The following is a 14,915-nucleotide window of genomic DNA, read 5'->3' on the forward strand; positions in this document are numbered from 1 at the left end:
TTAAACCTTACTCGACACCAAGAATATTTGTGCACTACAATAAATTCCACAGTTCCCTATCCTGAAATGTATAATATATTCAGTAGTGTTTTACAAATAAACACTTTCTAAAAAAAGCTATCATTATGTAACAGAATCATAAATAGGTTCAGATATCACCATTAGCTCCCAGAGAATGACAACTCAGTGCTTACATTGGGAAGCTAAGTTTAATTTTGAGTATGGTGGGGAAGATGCATCTCTCAATATTATGATACTTTACATTGCCATAATGCTTTATAAACATTAAAAACGATAACACCCCCATTATATGCTGTTTTGTTATAGCCATGTTGGTCCGAAGATATCAGAGACGCAAAGTAGGTGAGGTAATATCTTTTATTGGACCAACTTCTGTTGGTGAGAGAGACAAGCTTTCAAGTTTACAGATCTCTTCTTCAGGTACCTCTTTTAGGTAGGTAGATAAGTTTCATTAACTCCATTTTACAGAGAGGGAAACTGAGAAATAGGGGCTAGATTTTTTTCTCAGTTACACTGGTACTAACCTGGCTGACATCAGCAGAGTTGCACAGGATGAGAATCAGGCTAGAACTTGGCCCATAAACTTTAGGTTACTTGCCCAAGGTAACAGTCAATCAGCACCAAAGTCGTCATTACAATGTAGATGTTCCCATCTTCCAGCTCATTATCAGACTCCCAAACCGCAATGCCTTACTGTACATAATTTTTATTTTCATGTGTATTACATTAGACTTGTTTTGTTGCTACACAAGAATCATTGCTTTTTCAGAGTTTTGGGTTATCAGCTGTCCATGTTACTCTTTGCAAGTACGAACTACAGGAAAAAGTGGAGGAAGAACAATATTTCTGAACACAACACTTGAGGTATTTTTTTCCTCCTGTATTGCTTATTATCTCAACTGATTTCTCATTACAGATTAATTCACCTTTTAAAAAATGTGTGATAGCCAGTGCATTCTGAGTAATAGCATGTGTCTAGTGGTTAGTTTTCAGGGTTCAGATTTAGTCTTTTCTATTCATTCTGACTTCATAATTTCCCCATAATGTTCAGTACTTTCTCTATTGGCTCTCATAATTAAAAAACATAGGAAACCTTAGATGCTTCAAGGGAAAACTTGAAAAAGCAACTTATGTAGGAACAGTTCTGTCAAGAACCTCTTTCTTGATTGATTGGTTCTTTATTGTTTAGGAGGATTGCATTAAAATAGGACGTTCATTACCAAAAAATTGATCTGCTGCTTTTGCTTATTCCTCAGTTAAAGCATTAATCCTTTGTTCCTGTCACTATAATAATTTCCACAGCGAACCATGATGCCATATTCTGAGGTTATGATCTCAAGTGGGGAATCAGCAGCAGAACAGATGAACTTTTTAAAACAAATGGCTGATTTTGGATCTGTAACATCTGCTTTTTATCTATCTCCTGGCTCAAAGCAGACTTAAACCTGGGTGGGTGTGACTCGTGGAGGTATCCCTCTGTGGCGTGTCCCTGCATTCCAGTGCTCCCTGGCTGTCACAACAGGACCTGGTGTAATTTAGCACAGCCTTGAGAGTGCTCTAAAAAATATCACGGACTGTGCAGATGAGAAACAGACTAGAGGAATGGGAAGCTGAACATGGCTTTGCACCACAACATTCTCCTATCACACCCCATAACTACACCCAGTGGATATTATGTGAAGCTGAGAATGTGAATCTGGATTCTGTTCTCATGTATATGTCCTTGATAGCAAAAAAAGGAAGGAATAGAGCATATAGAAAATGTATCCTGAGTAAACCGAACTATTTTAAAACACAATGAATTGTTAAAACTTTTTCAGAGTGTTCAAGGAAGTTTTAACAGAGTTTTAAATAATATGATGACTTAACCAGGAGATTTTCAATTATCTAAAAATCAAAAAAGGGTCCTACAAAAAGTGGAAACTAGGTCAAATTACAAAGGATGAATATAAACAAATAACATAAGTATGTAGGGACAAAATTAGAAAGACCAAGGCACAAAATGAAATCAAACTAGCTAGAGACATAAAGGGTAACAAGAGAACATTCTACAAATACATTAGAAGCAAGAGGAAGACCAAGGACAGGGTAGCCCGATACTCAATGGGGAGGGGTAGGAACAATAACAGAAAATTTGGAAATGGCAGAGGTGCTTAATGACTTCTTTGTTTCGGTTTTCACCAAGATGGTTGGTGATTGGACATCTAACAGTGAATACCAGTGAAAATGAGGTAGGTTCAGAAGAGGCTAAAATAGGGAAAGAACACGTTAAAAATTACATAGACAAATTAGATGTCTTCAAGTTACCAGAGCCTGATAAAATGCATCCTAGAATACTCAAGGAGCTGACTGAGGAGATATCTAGGCCATTAGCGATTATCTTTGGAAAGTCGTGGAAGACGGGAGAGATTCCAGAAGACTGGAAAAGGGCAAATATAGTACCAACCTATAAAAAGGGAAATAAGTACAGCCCAGTGAATTACAGACCAGTCAGCTTAACTTCTGTACCGGGAAAGATAATGGAGCAAGTAATTAAGCAATCAATTTGCAAACATCTAGAAGATAATAAGGTGATAAGTAACAGTCAGCATGGATTTGTCAAAAACAAAAAGTGTCAAACCAACCTGATAGCATTCTTTGACAGGATAACAAGCCTTGTGGGTGGGGGGAAGCGGTTGACGTGGTATATCTTGACTTTAGTAAAGCTTTTGATACTGTATCGCATGACCTTCTCATACACAAACTAGGGAAATGCAACCTAGATGGAGCTACTATAATGTGAGTGCAAAACTGGTTGGAAAACCGTTCCCAGAGAGTAATCAGTGGTTCACAGTCATACTGGAAGGACATAACAATCCGGCAGGGATCAGTTCTGGATCCGGTTCTGTTCATATCTTCATCAGTGATTTAGATAATGGCATGCAGGGCACACTTATAAAGTTTGTGGATGATACCAAGTGGGAGGGGCAGCAAGTGCTTTGGAGGATAGGATTAACATTCAAAATGATCTGGACAAACTGGAGAAATGGTCTGAGGTAAATAGGATGAAATTCAATAAGGACAATGCGAAGTATTCCACTTAGGAAGGAACAATCAGTTGCACACATACAAAATGGGAAATGAATACATAAGAACATAACGGCCATACTGGGTCAGACCAGAGGTCCATAAAGCCCAGTATCCTGTCCTCTGACAGTGGCCAATGGCAGGTGCCCCAAAGGGAATGAACAGATAGATTATCAAGTGATCAATGCCTAGGAAGGAGTACTACGGAAAGGGATCTGGGGGTTATAGTGGACCACAAGTTAAATATGAGTCAACAGTGTAACACCATTGCAAAAAAAGGGAACATCATTCTGGGATGTATTAACAGGAGTGTTGTAAGCAAGACACGAGAAGTAATTCTTCCGCTCTACTCTATGCTGATTAGGCCTTAACTGGAGCTTGTTTAGTCTGGAAAAGAGAAGACTGAGGGGGGACATAACAGTTTTCAGGTACGTTGTTACAAGGAGGAGGGAGAAAAATTGTTTTTCTTAACCTCTGAGGATAGGAGAAGAAGCAATGGGCTTAAATTGCAGCAAGGGAGGTTTAGGTTGGACATTAGGAAAAAGTCCTAACTGTCTGGGTGGTTAAGCTGGAATAAATTGCCTAGGGAGGTTGTGGAATCTTAATCATTGGAGATTTTTAAGAGCAAATTAGACAAACACCTGTCAGGGATGGTCTAGATAATTCTTAGTCCTGCCATGAGTGCAGGGGACTGGACTGGATGACCTCTCAAGGTCCCTTCCAGTTCTATGATTCTATTATGTTACTTTTACAGCATCACTATTATTTGTGTGCTTTCCTTATTGTAACAAGTTATGTAAATGCAAATAAAAACAGGCTATGTGTTTATTTTGATTTACCATTTTGCTGCAATTGTCTTCATTTTTGAAGTCTTCTCTGAAAATATGTATTGGAGATGTCAACATGAAGGTGAGACTTTTATCAAGATTCAGATCTGTGAGGTGGTCCTCATGTCGTTTGTCTAATTCAGTGTTAGTAAAGGTTTTATAGGAGGAGGAATAAAAATAATGTAATTATTGGCTGTTAACTTCAACAAAATTAGGAACTTGAAAGCAAGTCATTGACAGTTATGTGCAAATGTTGTTGCTGAATGTCAGTTTTGTTGCATAATAGTTTATGTTGGTAATCATTTGCAGATGTTCCATGCAGATTTTTTTTTGCAAATATGCTCAATTATATAATGGATTTTGCTGATCCTATGTTAGATGTGTATTGCTGAATTTCATGAATACTTTAACCCTCTGGTTGCCAGGACTACCTAGTTTCCTTCCATATTCATTCAGTAAGGCAGCATTGCACATCAACTTAAACACTCACAAAATGATAGCAGCGAAGCAAATTAAAGGAATCTATGGGTTGCTTTCTAGAAATAACATTACATGTGAAACTGTTGAAATGGTAGGGAGATATAGAAAAGTTTATTTGGCAAAACTGTAGTGCAGTATAGTCATCTTTACCTTTATCATAAATGAAAATTACATTTTTTGTGCTTTGGGTTTTGTACTCACAGGGACTGAAGTGATTCAGCACCCAGTCGAGTCTGTGGAAATCTTCTCACTTCTTTGGAATTTGGATTAAACGTAAAGAAGGAAATTTTAAAATTCTAACTGTAAGCATTTGCACTGAAAAATAATTCTGAGTAATACTCATCCTGTCAGGGAAGACAAAGAACTCCAATCAAAACAGCTAGAATCATGAATACTCTGAATCCACATGCAAGCTGACCACCATGCTGTACTATTAATATATACTCCGAATATTTATCTGAAATAAAGTATAAATATTTCTGGTGAAATGCATTTAACACAAGGCAAAATTTCTTTACATGCATGACTTAGGCATGTGATTTCTTGATGTATATACACACACAACTGTGTACGTGCAAATGCAACTTGTACATATGCGTTGAGGCATTTGCATGCCTAAGGTGGGTGTGCATGCTTCAAAACCTGGCCATACATTCACTGCAGAGGCGTTGAGGGGGAGTGCCACACCTGAGCCATTCTTTTTAGGTGACAAATCTGAGTAACTATCCCAGATTAAGGTGTCAGTAGAGCAGTTTTTGGAACAAATTGTTCAATTAAACAATAGTTAAGTTCCCAGGACCAGATGGCATTCACCCGAGTTCTGAAGGAACTCAAATATGCAATTGCAGAACTAATAACCGTGGTATGTAATCTAACATTTATATCCACTTCTGTACCAGATGACTAGAGGATAGCTAATGTGACAGAATTTTTTTAAAAGGCTCTAGAGGCGATCCTGGCAATTACAGGCCAGTAAACCTAACTTCAGTACCAGACAAATTGGTTGAAACTATAGTAAAAAACAGAATTATCAGCTATATAGATGAACACGATTTGATGGGGAAGAGTCCACCTGGCTTTTGTAAAGGGAAATCATGCCTCATCAATCTATTGGAATTCTTTGTGGACAAAGGTGATATAATGTACTTAGATTTTCAGAAAGCCTTTGACAAGGTCCCTCACCAAAGGTTCTTAAGTCAAGTCATAGGATAAGAGGGAAGGTCATCTCATGGATCAGTAACTGGTTAAAAGACAGAAAACAAAGGGCAGGAATAAATTATCAGTTTTTCAGAATGGAGAGCGGTAAATAGTCATGTCCCACAAGGGTCTGTACTGGAACCAACGCTGTTCAACATATTCATAAATGATCTGAAAAAAGGGGTAAACCAGTGAGGTGGCTAAATTTGCAGATGCTACAAAACTACTCAAGATAGTTAAGTCCCAGGCAGACTGTGAAGAGCTACAAAAGGATCTCACAAAACTGGATGACTGGCAACAAAATGACAAATGAAATTCAGTGTTGATAAATGCAAAGTAATGCACATTGAAAACCATCCCAACTATACATACAAAATGATGGGGTCTAAATTAGCTGTTACCACTCAAAAAAGATCTTGGAGTCATAGTGGATAGTTCTTTGAAAACATTTGCTCAGTGTGCAGCAGCAGTCAAAAAAGTTAACAATGTTAGGAACCATTAGGAAAGGGATAGATAATAAAACAGAAAATATCATAATGCCACTATATAAATCCATGTTACACACACACACATCTGGAATATTGTGTGCAGTTATGGTCACCCCATCTCAAAATGATATATTAGAATTGGAAAAGGTACAGAGAAGGACAACAAATGATTAAGGGTATGGAACAGCTTCTATATTAGGAGAGATTAATAAGACTGGGGCTTTTCAGCTTGGAAAAGAGACGACTAAGTGGGGATATGATAGAGGTCTATAAAATTGTGACTGATGTGGAGAAAGTGAATAAGGAAGTGTTATTTACTCCGTCACATAAAACAAGAACCAGGAGTCATCCAATTAAATTAATAGGTAGCAGGTTTAAAACAAACAAAAGGAAGTACTTCTTCACACATCAGAAAGTCAACCTGTGGGAACTTGTTGCGAGGGCCAAAACTATAACAGGTTTAAAAAAAGAACTAGACAAGTTCATGGACAGTAGGTCCATCAATGGCTATTAGACAAGATGGTCAGGGATGCAGCCCCAGGTTCTGAGTGACCCTAGCCTCTGATTGCCTGAATCTGGGAGTGGACAACAGGGGGTGGATCACTCTGATTGCCTGTTCTGTTCATTCCCTCTGAAGCACCTGGCATTGGCCACTGTCAGAAGACAGGATACTGGGCTAGATGGACCATTGGTCTGACCCAGTAAGGCTGCTCTTATGAAAAGTACAACCGTATTCCATATCTCTATCTTGTTTTCCTCATATATTTTTTCTTAAAAAGCATTTTAGGTGACAGCAGGTTTAGATATATTAATTAACACTTCCAACATTACCATGCATATTTATGAGCAACTTGTCTGAAAGAAACCCGAGGAAAAATTTTAACATAATCTGTGGATATTTTTCTCACCTTTACAGAGGACCCACAAAAATTCTGCAGAGCCTTACTGTATTCATCTCCCATTGATAACTAGCCATGAGCATGCTAAAAACCAAAATAATGTCTAAAAAAATAACTCCACAAAAAATCTCTATGGTTTTACTCAATTGCCATGATGTAAAAGGACAAAAGAGAAGGAGAAATAGGGTGGAAAAAATAACTTGCTCTACAAAATAGTTTTAATAAAGAATAACAGCGGATGTCTTATGGTTTCCTGCTGGTTTAGTCTACAGACTGTTTAAAGTCTCAATTTTTTTGCATTGAATAGTAGTCTAAGACTAAAAATGCTTCATGTAGAATCTCTGTTGCTGGAGCAGGGTGAACAATTCATCACAAACAAATTACAATGCAAATTTAGCCTTATTTCTTGTTCACAGAATAGGCTGAATTTTTTTATACAAATTTTCCATCCAATATACAAATTTTCCAATGTTTAGTTTGAACAAATTTTCTGCCTCACTAGTAATAGTGTTCACAAACTTATCTCTGCTGATATTTGTGAATCTGATCATTACCATTCTATATTCATGTGATGATAGGTCACTTAGTCACATCATGGTTATAACAGAGCCCTTGGTGGTTCCTCCCTTGGGGGAACCTGACCACATCCAATTAGCTATATTGGGTGGTCACTACCTGGGCCTCACTTCCCCACTATTGGCATGCTGACATTCTGCCCTTGAGCTTCAAGTCTCTCCAGCTGGGGGGTCAAAATTAAAGCCACAACCCCCCAAGTATTCAGGGATATTCCTTCCCTGCAGTTCCAGCAAAGTCGGGGGGGTGAGTGGCAAGTCTGTAGTGCTGCCAACAATCCATCCCCAGACACTGGGTTTGTGGAAATTGCTCTGGCTGGGTCTCTGATACCAACTCAGCCTGTCTCTTAGGTGGGGAGTCTGTTGTACTCTCCTCAGGGTCTCTGCCTAAGACTTCCCTCCACAGTTTCAGGAGTTGCTCCTGCCATATGCTGCTTAGGGCATTTCTACACCTTCCCCACCTGCTGGCTGCACCTTTCCTCCTTTTAAAGGCCTCCCTATAAGGCATGATTGATCGGGCTGAAGGGGTGGAGCTAGCTCTGGTGCCAGGGCCTCTCTGGCCCCTTCTTTGTCCATGTGGGACCTACACACTCTATCACAATGGTATTTCTGTTCCCCGATAAATTAATATTGTAAAGAGGTTTCTAAGGTGACTACTACTTTACTTCTTCATGAAATAAATTTAATTTCTAATTAAATAAATCTCTACTAAAACCCCAAAATTGATATGTGAACGTTCATATGAGCAAAAGTTCATTTGCACAAATATTTATGCAAATTGAGTAAAAAGAGGTGGTGAACATAGTTGAAAGGCATTTTTAGACACAAGCTAATGAAGTGTTTTCTCATTATTTACAATAATCAAGTCCAGTGGTCTCCAAACTTTTTTATTCGCGCACCCTATCAGTAAAAAAATTTTGAGCACGCACCCCCTGCTGCACCGCAGGGCCGGCTCTACCATTTTTGCGGCCCCAAGCAACAAAAAAAAAAAAAGCCGCTCCTCCTGCCACGCACCCCTGCACCCCAAAAGATCCTCTTGTGCACCCCTTGGGGTGCGCACACCCACTTTGGAGACCACTGATCTAGTCCTACTGGTATAATTGCTCTTTTATTAGCCAGGAGAGCACTGGTCCTCATGCCTTAAGAGAAGGATGGAGGTGCAAGGAGCTGTGAGACAGAAGTAGAGATAAGAAAGTGAGAGGTGTAAGCTATGAGGGGAAGGAAAGGCTGTGTAAGCAGGGAGAGGAAAGAGAATTGTTTAAAAAATGGAGGAAAAGAAATGCAGAGAGAGGATAGTTAAGATTGTACAGGAATTGTAGATGTAGAACAAGTGTGTCATCAGTGAAAGTTTTATTCTGAGTTTGTCAATCTTATTTCTCAATCTCATTTGATCCGCTAATCTGGATTGATGGGTGGTGGTGTACAGCAGCTGAGCTGTATATATAGGGGACCAGATCCTCACAGTGTAGATTGGCATAGCCCATTGACTTCAATGTCAGTTTATACCCACTGAAGGTTCCTTGCCCCCACACTGAAAGGGGAGCTGTCATTGGTTTTTCAGAGACTATTCCACAATCAATTCTGCACTAAATAATAAATTGTGAAATCAATTTGAAAGCCATTGAGGGTAGATTTTACCAATTGCCTGTTGTTGTATTCCCACAAAATTTGGTGGATTCTTGTTTTCGATGCATAGTGGGAAGACTGAGCACTGATCCACATGTCTGCTTTGCACATAAAAATGCATATGCGTGTGCAATATTTTTGGTGCAAACATTTTTGTATGTATTTTTACACTGATAGCCTCCAATTTTAAGTCTGCAAGTAACTTTAGGCCAGCTGAAATTGTATTCCCCTGGTTGGATCATTAACAGTTTTCATAACTTTAACAACTGTTCTCTGCAAGATAGCTTACAAATGTTCAGGAATTCATTATTTTGCTTTGTAAGCTGGTGGAAGGAACAGAAAAAATACTTTAGTGGTGAGTGGCCTTCATAATACAAGGATGTTGGGGTGAAAAGTAGAGGTAAAAAGCATTATTCCTATCAATTTTCTTTTCAATAAGCTTTTGTTTGGTTATTTTGGACTTTAGAACTGTAAGAAGAGAGAGAACAGTGTGAATGACAGTTGAAAAGAAAGCTGTAACTCTTGATATAGCTTGAGTTTTAACAATTTAAGAAGGGGGATAGGTTATTTTAAATGAGTATAGCTAGGAAATAAACCTGAACATATTTTCAAATCATCAGATGTCTATCATTGGGCCAGCACATTTCATTTGTCAACACTGTATACACGGTCTCAGTTAGAAATTTTGTTACATTTGTTAACATTTTGGCGTTTGTTTTTTCCCCAGTGCGGAATCCATTGCTGGTAGTAATAAGTCATCACACACGAAAGAAAGAAGTATAACTTGCTCTTATCGTGTATGAAATAAGGCAAATGCAGCACATTTTATCACTGCCTGTTTCTAGGTAGTGTCATAAAATGTTCCAGCCAGCCCTAGAAATATTGCTGAAAAAATGTCTATATCACTGTAGTAGGGTCACGCCGGGGCTCTACCCTCTGAGACGGAGGGGTGCCACACCGGCTCACTATAGCGCAGACAGTCAAAGCTCAGGTCCCTTTACGCAGGGGCTGAGCGCTAATCAACGGCTTAAGCAGGCCCGGGCCCTGGGACAGGGCGCGGCACAAACAGTCACAGCTTAAGCCCTTTGGGGCAGGGGTTGAGCGCTAATCAATGGTTTAAGCAGGCCCGGGCCCTGGGTCAGGGCGCGGCACAAACAGTCACAGCTCAAGCCCTTTGGGGCAGGGGTTGAGCGCTAATCAACAGTTCAAGCAGGCCCAGGCCCTGGGTCAGGGCGGGGCACAAACAGTCACAGCTCAAGGCCTTTGGGGCAGGGGTTGAGTAAACAAGCAGTTAAGGAGCCCAGGCTCTGGGTCAGGGCGGGGCACAAACAGTCACAGCCCAGGCCCTCTGGTGCAGGGGCTGAGCAGACAACCAGTTGGGGTAAGCCCAGCGTCCTACACCTGAGTGTCAGGTGAGGGGGAAGCCTGCCACCTGTGAGCGGGGTGGCAGGGGGGAACGCAGGCCCACCCACTCCACTGCGTTCCAGCCCGGGGCCCTAGCAGCGGTTACTGCCGCTGCTGGTCAGTGGGGTATCCTGACCAAAACACACTGACATCGGCTCACAGGCCTCTGCAGCCGGACCGGGGTCGGCTACCCCCGGGCTACTTCAGTTTTCTCCCTCGGGGCCTACCTCGCTGGCGATGCCGGGTTCGGGCCAGTCCAGCAGCATTGGCTCGTCTGGTGCGGGGCTTGGGTGCCGGTCCGGCAGCTCTCTCCCAGGGTAGCTGGCACGGGGCAGGCTTGGCTGCTCCTCGGGGTAGCTGGTCCAGGGCAGGCTTGGCCAGTCCTCCTCGGGGTAGCTGGCACGGGGCAGGCTTGGCCAGTCCTCCTCGGGGTACCTGGCGAGAGGTAGGCTCGATCGGCGCAGGGGGGTAGCAGGCGGCTCGTGGCCTGCGGCTGTCTCCCAAGCAGGCGCTCGGCCCGGGACGTCTGCTCTCTCTGGCGGTCTGGGCCTCGCTGAGCTCTGCCGGCAGGCTTTTATACTTCCGGGTCGGGGCCATGACCTCGGAGGGGCGGGCCCCGGACCCGGTGGCTCCGCCCATGCTGGGGTTGGAGGAAGCCCGGCCCTATCGGAGACGGAGGGGTGCCACACCAGCTCACTACAATCACCATACCAGAATAAAATAGAAGTACATCTCTTTTGTGTTTTGCTCTTCGGTAGTTAAAGTTGTCAGGATAGTTTCACTTCAAGATTTTGAATTAAAGTGTAATGTATGCTTGATGTTAACCAAAATGGATATAAAATTGCAGAACACATCTGTGGACACACAAGATGATGTCACTGCAGTGTGAGATTCCATTGCTGAAACCAAACTTCTGTTGAAAAAGTGAAAGTCAATTTAAAAATGTTAAAGTAATTGGCTTGTTAAAATAGTGCCATCCTGAAAAGCAAAGAAACTCTTTGAATTGTGGTACTTCAGTATCAGTATCATGGCTCTTCTTTGTCTATACATTTTAGCATCTCTGGTCCTCTATAAGAGGCAAGGATGTGCATGTGGGAAGGATATTAGATAGATGCTCCCCTGGGAGAGTCACTGGCAAAGATTTAAGTGCAACCGAGCCAAGTTAAATGTGTCTCTGTCCATCTCTTTATCATTGAATGAATACTGATCTATGTATATTTCTCTTCATATTTTAATGCAGATCTATTCTTTATTTTTTCTTTTGTCTTTAATTTTCTTTGCATTACTTATGTGTCTGTCATAAGAATTATAATGCCAGTTTAATTTAATATACACGAGTGACATTTTGTAAGCAGTTGATATAAGTGCAATTTGATCACAGTCACGATATAGTGAGGAAATGCAAATTAATACACATCCTTCTGTAGTCATTATGTGTAATATGTCCATCTACATTTATAGCCAGATGATGTTATGAGGTGAGGAAATGCTAAATGATGTCACTACAAGTTTATACATGCCATTTTGCAACATGAAAAAAGGAAAATTGGAGTCATTTCAAGTCTATGAACATGAGGTTCAAAAATGAAAAAAGACAAAGAATGTCAGTTCCAGTTCATGGCTGATGCTTTTACATGAGGAAATGTTAGGGCATATAATTGCAAAGTCAGAGTCTATACATTAAAAAGAACAGGAGTACTTGTGGCACCTTAGAGACTAAAAAATTTATTAGAGCATAAGCTTTCGTGGGCTACAGCCCACTTCTTCGGATGCATATATGCCACAAGTACTCCTGTTCTTTTTGCGGATACAGACTAACACGGCTGCTACTCTGAAACCAGTCTGTACATTATATGAGTAAAATCAAAACAATGTCAGTATAAGCCTATGTAGATTATAAAAGTGATGCTAAACTGATGGGATATAAGGACAAAGTGATGGAGATACAAGTTTCTGGGGGTACCTGTATTGCAAAGCCTTGGAAATGTCAATATAAAGTATCATGTTTTGATATGGAGGAAAGCAAAACAATGTAATTGTAAGTCTGTGGCAATGGCAGACTTAATCAATCTTCTTCTGTCAACATAGCTGCGTCTTACACTGAAAAGCACCACCAGCCTAGTTGCGTTAGTTGGTGTGAAAAAAACCTGCATCCTGATCAATGTAGCTATGCTAACATAACCACCAGTGTTGATGCAGCTACATTCATTGAAGGGTGCTTCCATCGACAGAGCTAACGTCGTTTGGGGCCAACAAACACCTCAGGTTTATGCTGGCATAGTTATGCCAGTGGTCTCTGTAGTGTAGACATAACTGAGGCACTTGGCTCTGCTAAGCAGTAACTCACTTGAGCTTTTATTATTATCTCAGCAGTACTGGTATATTTTGACTTCTTTGAAGCAGAAGTTATTTGCCTGCAGGTACCACACAGTTTCCACTGTTATTTTATAGTCTAAATATAGGGAGAAGTGGTAGTATTTTAGATTGTATTGTGTGGTAACTCTTGTTGAGTTCCGACTTTTTAATCTTCATGACTACTACTCTTTTGAAAACTGATCCAACACATTGCAGATACAGAGTATCTCTACCCTGCAATTAGATACCTGTGGCTGGCCTGTGCCGGCTGACTCAGGTTTCAGTGCTCAGGCTAAAGGGTGTTTAATTGCGGTGTAGACATTCAGGCTTGGGCTGCAGAGCCTGAGCTCTGGGACCTTCCCACTTGCAGAGTCCTAGACCCCAGGCTACAGCCCAAGTCCCACCATCTACACCGCAGTTAAACAGCTCTTTAGCCCGAGCTCCACGAGCCCAAGTCAGCTGGTTCAGGCCAGCCATAGTGCCTAACTGCAATATAGGCATAACCACAGAGGTTGCACATATAATAGTAAACTGAATAGCAAGATCGGAGTTCAGGGAAATCTGATCTCACTGCAATGAGAATGCTAATGTGCATACCTCTGACTTTTTAAAACCTGTCAATGTATCATACAAGCAATCAAGCTGTGTGATAACTAATATGTTCTTCACTTATGTTTTGTTCCACGTTGTACCATAATCAACATTTATAGATTTGGCACATTCACACTAAGCGTCTGTGTGGCTGAATGGGTACTCCTGATTCTTCTGTGAAAGACCTGGGTTCTGTTCTTATCTCTGTCTAAACTGACCTTGTACAATCTCTCGTGTAACTTATTTGTAAAATAAGAAAGGGGTTTTTGTGTATGTATTAAGGTAGGATATGAGACCTTGTTCAATAGTAAGGACTGTGAAGTGCACAGAAATGTGAACATCAGGGGTAAAAGTGGAACTCCTGGCTCTCAGTTCAGTGCACTTTCCCCATACTTCATTATATTGGAAATGGAAAATCTTTTTCTCATATCCAAGGAACATTGTCTGACGTGGCAATTGAGTGGAACAGGCCTGAAGTGTGGAATGTTTACTAAATCGACTACACATGAGAGATCTACTGCTATGAAGATGCCAAATTTTCCTGCCTGATAGCAGAAGTAAAATGTAAGAAGAGAAAGTGTTGTCAAATTCCTCATTAGTATAATGGTATTAATGTTTAAACCCATGTCCCCACCTAGTTAATTGTTTTTTTTAACCTGCAGACACATGAATAAGGGAATGAATATACATTAGTCTTTTATCCAACACTAGGATTTGCAGGGTTATGGCATTAGTGTTTTTCTACTCACTCTAACATACATTCCTGCATAAACAAATAGATCATGGTCTGTTAAGTGCACTGGTGCAAGGAATTTGAGGGAATGTAAGATACCCACCTACTCCCTTGCACTGTTGTGACATACCACCACTTCCTTCACTTGAGGGGAAGCAAACTCCTCAGAGCTACTGTATTGCCCTCTCTTTAGGTGGGTGGAAGAGAGCCTTGACTCTGCTCCCCCAACTTTCCCAGCATTGTAGCTGTGCTGGCATACTGGGGATTGTACACTGACAGGTATAGACCTATCACTGTTTGTCTTCCCTAGAGCAATGAAAAGAACAGGAGGGAGACTCACTCCCCAAAGTCATAGTCTCCTTCCTGGGCTGCACTTACGGCAGAGCAATAATGCTGTCCGATGCTATGATTAGACTGCATACTTATGATTTAGCCCAAAGCACCATCCAAACAGGGTCAAATTCTGAATCCCTTATTCAGTTTTTGCTCAATCCTTATGCCAGCATATAGCTGATTTAAAAAAGAGTAAAAAGTGATGAAAAATGCAAAAAATCTGTTTTACAGGAGTGAACATGAACCCATTTTTGTTTTTCTAAAATAAATAAAATTTGCACATTTTTTATGAAAAAGTTTTGGAAAAATTAGACCTGCTCCAG

At 40.8% G+C, this 14,915-nt stretch overlaps 1 protein-coding gene across 5 annotated transcripts in view; it reads left to right on the top strand.

Moving 5' to 3' along the window:
* ENTREP2 (endosomal transmembrane epsin interactor 2) overlaps window positions 1-14,915 on the top strand; it is a 407,682-nt gene that overhangs the window by 162,548 nt on the left and 230,219 nt on the right. For 2 of the 5 annotated variants that reach the window (XM_024101862.3, XM_008164078.3), the window contains exon 3: window positions 791-885. The exons of the other annotated variants lie outside the window; for them this stretch is intronic. In XM_024101862.3, coding sequence (XP_023957630.2) covers window positions 791-885 — 95 coding nt within the window. The remainder of the gene's footprint in view (window positions 1-790; window positions 886-14,915) is intronic. 5 annotated transcript variants of the gene reach the window in all.

The sequence above is a fragment of the Chrysemys picta genome, chromosome 10 (genome assembly GCF_011386835.1).
Source record: "Chrysemys picta bellii isolate R12L10 chromosome 10, ASM1138683v2, whole genome shotgun sequence".
In the NCBI taxonomy this organism is placed as follows: Eukaryota; Metazoa; Chordata; order Testudines; family Emydidae; genus Chrysemys; species Chrysemys picta.